We start from the raw sequence: 10083 nt of genomic DNA on the forward strand, positions 1-10083 counted from the left end.
GAGTCTGAATTTTATCGACAGAGACCTTAGAAATAATATTTGATATGGGGTAAAATGGTTGTTTTCTTCTAGGTTCATAAAACAATGTGAAATCAGGTATAAATTGCCTCAGAGACTCCTCCACACGTTTGGGGAGCCCCCATCTCTGGATATGCATCCATTTTTTAACATGTACCTCAAGAAGTCTCAGAACCTTGGAACTGAGGAATGACAAGTGGACAGGGAGGACTGAGACCACATGTGAAGCCATAGAATTTGTCAGGTTATTTATCTCTGGTGTCAAGGACAGCAAAGAGATCTGGGCATTAATGGGCTGCTGGCCATGATTCCTATGAAAAAGACTGAGACTGCTTTGTGGCATTTCCTCCTGGTTCCCTGGACTCTTGGATTCCTCAAGCTTCGAAGAAACCATAGTCTCTGGCTCCAGGGGCACATCTGGTACTAGATAAGTTTCCCTTAACCGTAGATGTTCTGTCCAATAATCTTGAAAGCTGACCTCATTGGTTGACTGGTCAGCTAACTGGATTAAGGGTTTCTGATCTGTACATTGTGTCAGTGTTTTGGTGACAGATGTCAAGGAAAGTTTTCTGGAGTGCCCAGTACAAACCTTCAGACACACTAGACATGGACAACGTCTGTAGGCAAGAGGAACCCTGTGATGTCGGTGATAATGTGAGGGAGATCTGGCTGTCCTCATCCACAGCAATTGCCGAATCTCGAGAGTCACATCATTGCAGGTTTGGCAACAGTGATCTGTGCACAGGAGCCGCCGCACATTTCCTTCCTCAGGAAGCCAGCCCTGACTGGAAGGAAAACATGGCAACCATTAATGACGGAGTAACATTCATCTCCTTGGAAGAGTGTGGACAGGAGACTGGTGATATCCTCTCCTAGTCTTGTAAATTCTGGGCTCTCCACACACAAGGTGCCTACCCTTCTGTTGTTCTTGCTGAGGAAAAAAAAATTAAAACATTTGGCAAGATATGGTAGGCTGATCTGATGGTCTGGAGCTTGTTGGGCAGAGTCTCAGACAGCCCAAAGGAGGCCATGGCCCTTAGAGAAGCCTGGGAGCTGGAGTCAGTCTTGCCGAGAAGCTAAACAAGGAGAGAAAAATCAGCCAGATGGAGAAGCCACATGGTTGCTTGATGGGACATCACCAGGAATATTACCAGGTATGACCTGAATAAGTTATATTTAAGACAAAGGCTGGTATTCTGTACATCCACTGTGGCAAACATGGTCTTTGTAGGAACTCTACATTTTGGGAGATATTTGGTATTTCTGCTACTGTACCCAGTATCTCTTGCAAACTAGTTCTGTTCTCTAGAGGTCTTAAGGGGTGGATAAGAAGATAGACTCCTGTCTGTGGGCTATTCAGGACCTGGCTCCCTAAAGACATAACCAGAAGAGGCAATGTCAGCAGGGTCTGCCAGACTTAGTGGAATCTGCCCATGAAAGGGTGTAGCTCTAAAGGGAATATGACAGTGATGACTTCTTTATGCAAAATCCTTTCTCTTGAATGGATAAGTTGTCTTGTGGCAGAGCGCGACCCCATGTAAAGCTGTTTACGCATTATGCACCAGTCAGTCTTGAATTTCCAAACCACTGTGACTATCACAGTTTAGAATTTAGTGAGTCTTCCGTCCTGAGGTGTTTTTGAACCCCTGCAACTCTCTCAACCAGTGAGTCAGCCTTTGCTGTCTATGTCTCCCTCCCAGCCATCAACCCTCTTCTCATCCCTACCCCAGGCCAAGCTGAAAAATTATCTGAGTCAGGCTGGGTGTTGGGAATCGGCAAAGAGCAAGACATCACCTTTTCATAACAGAGACCAGCTCCTGGGGCTTCTCAGCTTCTTCCTGGGAAAGTCTCCTAGCTGTAGAACCAGAAGACAGTATTATGTGACATGGTAGAATTTTAGGGGAATCCTTTAGGGAGCTAAAGGGCTTGAATGAGAGAAGACTGAAAACCCCAAGAGTCAGTGCTTTAAGGCATGTCTACGTGCAGTGTCACCATCATGTGCTGTTCCGTATCTATTTTAATTTTGTCTTCATAACCAAAGTGTGACTGATGCAGGATCACCCATGTTATACCCATTTTATGGATTAGACAGAAGTAAGTCATGTCCACAGGGCCATAAAACTAATAAATGGCACAATTAAGGACATATGCCTCACTTTCCTAATTCTTCATTCCCAGAGCAGTAATGTAGAGAATTTTGGAACATTTCCAAGTTTTGATTCCCACCTGCAGAAATTGTCTATGAAAATTGTCACTCTGGGGAAGGTGAGCTTGCAGAGTAATATTAGAGCATCTGGCTCCTGGCACCAAGAGTCACAGAGGGACAGGATTCACGGAAACCTCACCCAGGTGGAAGGGAGTCAGAGGACAGATTAAGACTTTACCTCTTGATGATGCATCTCTAGCCCTTTGCCTCACTTTTTGGTGATGCTTAAAGACAAAAAACATTGGAATGTGAGGTTGGGACACCATTTAATTTAATTAATTAATTAATTTATTTTTAGAGAGATTTTTGCTACAGAGTGCATGCACTCGCTAGAGAGAACAGAGACAGAGAGACAGACAGCAAGAAATCACTCCCCTCCCCTGGACCCCGAAGCTTGAAATTCACACTGGGCATGTGTGCATGCATGCCGCAAATCCCAAGAAGAGAGTAGAGAGAGGAGGAGGGATCTGGGTCATGCATTCACCCATGCCCAGTGTAAGTTTCAAGCCTCCGGGTCAGGGTCTCAAACTGCATTCAACCATGTGGGAGTCCAGTGATGCAACCATTATGCCATCTGTTCATCCCACCATTTTCTTTTTCATATCCCAAAAGAGCCAAAGTTTATATACATTTCTCATTCCCTTTCTATATATCTGTCTGAATTTACACTCTTCCTACATTTCCTTTACTTAATCCACTATTTTTTTACCCCACCATTTCTATTTTCTGCTTATTTCTGATTCACTTTGAGGCATTTTGTTCTCCATATCTCTTGACTCCATTCCACTGACAAGTTCTGCAAGGAGCTCAGGATGACACCAGAAAATAGTGTAACAAGTTAAAGAGTGAGTGAATGAGTGCTTCTAACAACCCAAAGACTTCTGTTGCAAAGTCAACTAATCAGAAAAATCTCCGATATGGGGAGGTCTTCTGAGATCCAGTGATGTGAATCCTGTATTATGTAGTCCGTCCGTCCTTCCTTCCTTCCTTCCTTCCTTCCTTCCTTCCTTCCTTCCTTCCTCCCTTCCTTCCTTCCTCCTTCCCTCCCTTCCTTTCTTTCTCTCTCTCTCTTTTTATTTCTCTCTCTCTCTTACTCCCTCCCTTTTTTCTCCTTTCTTTCTTTCTTCTTCACCAGAGGGTGTATGCATTCATCAGAGAGAGACAGACAGAAACAGAGGGAGATGGGGAAAGCTCTCCACAATAGCATGTGATCATGCCACAATTCCTTCTCCTTTATTTCTCCATCATGTTGGGATTTGGGGCATATATCCACATGTGTCTGGTATGTTTTTCAAGCTGCTGGGGCCAGACCTAGAACTGTGGTTGACCAAGTGGGTTCTAACTTCCCTAATCAATAGGGTACAAGGTCAGTCCTCTTCTAGTTTTCAACCCAAGCCCAGTAAAGAAGTTCTTGGTTTTCGTTTTCTAAAATAATTATTTGTTTAATTTTTAATTTGTTATTGTCATTTAAAAAGTATTTGACCAGAGAGAGACAGAGAGAGAGAAAGCAACAAAATAAGTCACCAAGTCCGGTCCAAACTGTGGTCAGCCATGTGGGAATCTAGCACCTTAACCACCATGCCACTTGCTAGCCCCGGTTTTTCAATTAGAGTACGTTGTAGTTAGGGCCTGGTAAGAAATTATAGACTCTGAGAAGAAAAGTACTATGCAAAGGTAACTGAAGGTAAAAATTGGTGTTGGGGGAATAAAAAGGAGAGACACTAAGAACCTAAAAGCCTCTTGACTGAGGATTCATTAATTCATTTGTGATCATAATGTTTTCCTACCTGGCAGCAGCTTTTTTTAGGTCCCAATCTCAATCCAAACCTTTTCACTTGCCAGATAATTAGGAGAATGATGAAGATGGAGCCATAGGTGTTTAAGTGATATCCAACATCCCATAGAGCAAAAGTAGAACTCAACATGACCTAAACCTCATTAGCATGAGGAGAACAGCCATCCTTGTATCTTTGCATTCAGGGTTCCGGTGCCTAATGACTCCAGTGCTAGCCCTGGTTATGTTCACCTCACAGAGATGGAACCAAGTCATCAGACTGCATCACAGAGCTCTCCTGACTCATATGGCAGGTGTAGTAGGGAAACTCATGTGGTTATTCAGTCCACAGATGAGAGTATGGGAGGAAGGAAGGGAAATGCCCAGCTTGTAAGGTGGGAAGAGATTGTACATATTGCCTTCCATGGAGGCTCACTTTAAGCTCTATCCTATTTTTACTCATATTATAGCATTCTGCTTTCTCAGGGAAGTGAATGCCTGCAGAGATGGGCTAGTGGCCACTACTGACTACAGGTCACATACTATTTGTCTGTCATTCATGGTTAGATGTATGCTGGTTACCTGAGAAGTGCTTTTTAAAAAAATTTTTTTAAATTAATTAATTAATTTATTTGCATTCATTCACTGTACATCATTACAGCATACAAAATGAGATTTTCCATCCAGAGTACACTGTATATTGTCTCAATCAAGCACATCAACATGTTATTGTCAGCAAATAATCTTCCATTTCTTATTTTCTGTATGTTTTGCTTTTTTTTCCCCCCATCCTTGATTCCTTATCTCTTACCCTCTGCCATCTCTCACTCTCCTCCCACACTGTCTCTGGTATTTATGTTTGCTTTCTATACTGTTTTCCCCCTGCATTGTATTGAATTACTAAAGACCTTAATTAATCTAAATATTTTCATAGCAAACACAGGTGATATATACATTTCCATGGACACAAGTCCAGTATATACTGCATAGTGACTTAATCATTCATATTATAAAAAATTTTCCATTTCTAGTTCCTAGAATTATTTTTATCCCTCTTTCTCACCTTCTGTCCTTTCCTGCCCTCTTCTCACACTATCTCTGGTGTCTACAATTGTCTTCCATTCCTTTCTCACCCACCTTGTATTGATCACACAATTTCTTACATACTCTAACTACTTTCAATAATGAGTTCACTCATTACTATTAAGAAAACCAGTTTTAACTTAAATCAAAGAAATACCAAGGAGAAGTGCTTTTTTTAAAAAAATTTTAATCTGGATTTTGAAAACTTTTAGGTAGGACAAGTGTTTTCTAATTCAGCCGTAGAACACCTATCACTCTTGAATTCAGATGATTGATTTAGACATGTTACCTGCTTGACCTCTGGATATTGTGATATCACTCAATACCCCAGGATTTCTGAATTTCCTTGAGTGAGTCTTGCCCTAGTGACACTAGTGTCAAGCTAAGAAACTATTGGCTCAAAATCTCTGAAGAGACTGTGTGGTAATTCTTCCAGCACAACAGTTCACCCCTAGGAGAGGTGAGGACTTCAAATACATATGAATAGTGTTGCCTTTCTGTTGTCAAGATATTTAAAATTCTAGTTTCAAAAATAAGACTTATACAGACCAAGAGCCAATGACTCAGAACAAATAGAATCGTATGCTCATTTGCGATGTCCTGGTCACAAACATCCCCTTTCAGAGGTGAAAAATCGTAATGAATATCATGGTGATCAGAGAGGGCTCCCAGGTGGTTGGAGCAGGGTTTAAAGTGCAGCCGATGGGGACAAAAACTGTTCCAGAATGGAGAGAAACAAATACAGAAACCAAGAAATAGGCCATGGAGTTCATTTGACTCTAAGAAATGCAGTCTATCTCTAACATAGGTCTAAGTGGGTAGATTAGAGAGGAGTTGTGGGAAAAAATAAGAGGAGTGAGGATGAAGTCTCTTTATAGAGGACCTTTACAATTATTTTATTTCAATTACTAAAATTAACTGGTTTTTTAAAAAGTACAAAAGTGGGACCAGCAGTTGGCATAGTGGCTATGTTGCTGGACTCCCATGTAGTTGACCATAGTTTGAATCCCGGACCTGGTGGCTTAAATTCACGCCGGGTGCATATGCATGTGTGCCCAAGATGCTGAGAGGAGAATGGAGGAGAAGGGATTCTGGTGTGATTTTTCTCTTTCTGTCTCTTGGTCTTTCTCTGTCTTTCTGGCGAGCACACGTGCCCTATAGCAAAAACCTCTCCAAAAAAACCCAAACCAAAACAAAACTATAAACGTGAAAAGGCAGAAGGGGGTATATTGTATGCCTCTTTCCCACCTTTGTTTCCTTTCTCCTATATTTTTTTTGTGTGTGTATCTTTAGAAATTAATTTAGCCCAGGAAGCATAATCTAATTGATAATATTGGGACCAGCAGGTGGCATGGTGGTTAAGGTACTAGACTTCCACATAGTCAAACATGGCTTGAGTTCTGGGCCCAGCGGCTTGAATATCATGTTGGGTGCATATGTGTGTGTGTGTGTGTGCCCAAAATCCCAAGAGGAGAATGGAGGAAAAGGGATTGTGGCTTCACCATCCTCCTTGGATGGCAATTTCTCACTTTCCTTCTCTCTGTCTCTCTCTGGTTAGTGCACGTACCCTATGGAAAAACCTAAAAAAAAAAAAAAAAACCATTAGCATGAAAATTTTCCCCCTAGATCTAAGGAAGAATATTTGAGAAATGATTTAAAATATCAAAATTAATTACTACATGCTATTTTTTTCTTCTAATATTGCCAGAGGGCATGTGCATTTTCCAGAGAGAGAGAGAGAGAAAGAGACAAAGAGAGAAGCACCTCCTGCAGGGGCATGGCCATGTTGCAACCCCTTCTCCTCCATGTCTCCATCCTTTTGGTATTTGGACTCACATGTGTACATGCCTGGCCTATATTCCAAGCTTCCATGTCCAGAACACAAATCTTGAAGTTGGCCATGAGGGATCTCTGGTTTCCTTAAACCACCAAGTCGTGGGGCTGGCTCTTCATGTTCTTTTTAAAAGTCCTTATATCTTCAAAACTAAAACAGAACCTTGCATTTAAGAGAATTTAGTAATATTCCTATCTGAACAAGGAATAGATTTGAGTTCTTTCAACAGCTTCTTTGAACCTGAAAATTCCATAATACAAGAACAAGAAGATTTTTTCTACCAAAGAACACTGAATGATACAGGTTAACAAAAATCAAATAGATAAGTATATAAGTGAAAAACAGTTTGTGTCAGCTTTTTCTTTTTCTTTCTTTTCTTTTTTTTTTTTTTTTTTTTTTTTTTGAGAGGTTTTTGCTATAGGGTGTGTGCGCTTGCCAGACAGACAGAGAGAGACAGAGAGACAGAAAGCCAGAAATCACCCCCCAGGGGGGATGGCCACCCCGCAATCCCTTCTCCTCCATTCTCCTCTTGGGATCTTGGGCACGCACGCACACGCGCCCGGCGTGAGTTTAAGCCACTGGGTCCGGGACTCGAACCACGGTCAACTACATGGGAGTCCAGCGACATAGCCATTACGCTAACTGCTGGCCCCTGTTTGTGTCAGCTTTTTGATAACAGCCATATACAAAGTCACTTAGTACTTGATTTCTGCCCTATATGTGTTGTTAGGCCTAAAATTTCATGTGCCGTCTTGACATCTTGAAGCCTCACAAAGGCCCCAAAACCTGCCATGGGTTTACTGGCTCTAGCCAGATATGCCCTTCTTCCAGCAGAAAAATTTCCCTATTTCATTAGTTCCCCACTCAATCAGACCAGCTGCACCTGACCCTTAAAATTATTCAAACAAACTAATCACATTTTCCATAGGACCCAAGGGTCACCTTTTCCTCTTGTTACTACAAAACCTGCCTCCCAGAGCCCCTGTCTCTTCCACTTACTCCTGAGAGTAACCCAATGGGGCCTTTCATGTTATGCATCGTCCCCTCCTGGGCTATGAATGTATATAACTTATAAACGTCTGTTAATATCATTTATCCAGGGTCAGGTGTAGCATGTTCAGCCATTCCCAGAATCGTAGATTGAGACTCTGTCCCTCAGCAATAGGATGAAAAAGAGGTGAATAAAACAATTATGTCCTACCTGCCCAGTTCCTGCTTCCTGCAGCTGCTCAATGGAGGTGCAACAGTTCTCAGTCTCCCTTTAGTCTGACCTCTTGCCCCAGGCAAAATCACTGCATTCTGCAAACCTCGCATCTGCTCCAAGGAGTGTTCTACTTACCTTACAGATTACTTGTAGCCACTGTCATCCCACCAAGCCACTAAAGCCATCTGCTGCAAACTTCTTTCCAGCCACTCAGTTTCAGCGCTTGAGAAGTGAAATCCAAGTGCTGAGCTCAGAGTAGGCCATTGGTGGACAGGTTTCTTCATTAGTTTGGTACTTGCTGATGGGAGGTGCTTGTGTGGGTAGAACAAGGTATCAGTGTCTTCCTAAACAAGGGCACATTCACCTAATGAACACAGCAACACTTTTCATTTTTAATGTCGAGGGTATCATCACATTTGCTCTTCTTGCTTTATGGTTTAGAGTGAACAGCAAAGTGAGACCAGCAGATGGTGTAATGGTTACATTGTAGACTCCCAGTTGGTCAATCATGGTTCAAGTCCTGGACCTGATGGCTTAATATCCACGCCAGGCGTGTGTGTGTGTGTGTGTGTGTGTGTGTGTGTGTGTGTGCGCGCCCAAAATCTCAAGAGGAGAATGAAGGAGAAAGGATTTAGCATGGCCATCCCCTCTTGGGGTAATTTCTCATTTTCTATCTCTCTGTCTTTGCTCTTTGGCACATGTGCTCTGTAGCAAAAAGATCTCTCGAAAATAATAATAACAACAACAATAATAATGTAGAGTGAAAAAAGAAAGAAAAAACATTCACAATAAAAAATAGAGTGAGCAACAAATTCTGAAGAGATATACAACTATAAAGGATCTTTATCTCTTTCTAGAAAACTAGAAAACCAGACCCTGCTTCAACTATAGTGTTACAGTTCCACAATTACTCTAATTTCTTCAGGAAACTGTTTCTGGCTGCCAATTCATAAGTATTATGGGTCATATAATCTTGCAAGAAAAATCCTGATGGACAGTCCATGATGTGAATCTCATTCCTTCACACAAGTCTTAGGAAGAAGTCTTGCTGTCTCATATTCAGAAAATTTACAGGTTGATCACCCTAATCTGAAAGCCTGAAATCTAGAATGCTCCAAAATTTGGGTCAGCACTGTAGCCTAGTGGTTAAGTAAGCCAGATCCTACATGGCCCAAGTTCTGGTTGTAGTTCATGGTTGTAGTTCCAGTTCTGGTCCTGGTGACTTAAAAAACACCCTGGGTACGTGTGTGTGTCCATGCCCCAAATCTCATCAGGATAGAGAAATGGAAGAGAAAGGATTGTGGTGTGAATATGGTTTACTGGGGCGAGGGTGTGAGCTTTCTCCTTCTCTCTCTCTCTTTTTAAGAATTAGTTTATTGGGAACCAGCAGTCAGCGTAATGGCTATGTTGTTGGACTCCCACGTAGCCGACTGCGGTTCGTATTCCGGACCCGGTGGCTTAAAACTCACGCCGGGTGCGTGTGCATGCGTGCCCAAGATCCCGAGAGGAGAATGGAGGAGAAGGGATTGTGGCGTGACCATCCCCCCTGGGAGGTGATTTCTCACTTTCTGTCTCTCTGTCTCTCTTTGTCTGTCTGGCGAGCGCACGTGCCATATAGCAAAAATCTCTCCAAAAAAGAACAACAACAACAAAAAAAAACCCTCAGCTCACTGAAGTATGAGCTGCCGGGTGCCCTAAAGCTGTGTTACACTCCACCAATTCTTTAAAAAAAAAAAAAAATTAGTTTATTTAACTTTATTTATTTTTAAAAAACTTTCCCAGAGAGGGACAGAGTGGAAGGGTATTTTTTTTCTATTTAAAAAAAATGTTAATAAAGTAGAATGCTGTTTTTTTTTATAAAAAATATTATTTATTTTATTCATTCATTCATTTATTTTTTAATTTGACTAGAGAGAGACAGAGGGTGAGAGTGAGAGAGAGGAAGTGAGAAAGCAAGCCACCAG

The 10083-nt window shown here is 41.9% G+C and overlaps 1 protein-coding gene across 1 annotated transcript in view; it reads right to left on the reverse strand.

Moving 5' to 3' along the window:
* Nucleotides 1–4203, reverse strand: part of LOC102472341 (protein FAM205A) — a 7046-nt gene extending 2843 nt beyond the window's left edge. Inside the window, 6 exon segments of the mRNA XM_006172222.1 lie at nt 26–595; nt 597–703; nt 706–803; nt 1813–1873; nt 2403–2448; nt 4012–4203. Of these exon segments, the coding sequence (XP_006172284.1) occupies nt 26–595; nt 597–703; nt 706–803; nt 1813–1873; nt 2403–2448; nt 4012–4149 (1020 nt within the window). The 5' untranslated portion in view covers nt 4150–4203.
* Nucleotides 4204–10083: the final 5880 nt, after the last annotated feature.

The sequence above is a fragment of the Tupaia chinensis genome, unplaced genomic scaffold (genome assembly GCF_000334495.1).
Source record: "Tupaia chinensis unplaced genomic scaffold, TupChi_1.0 Scaffold000093_1, whole genome shotgun sequence".
Lineage (NCBI taxonomy): Eukaryota > Metazoa > Chordata > Mammalia > Scandentia > Tupaiidae > Tupaia > Tupaia belangeri.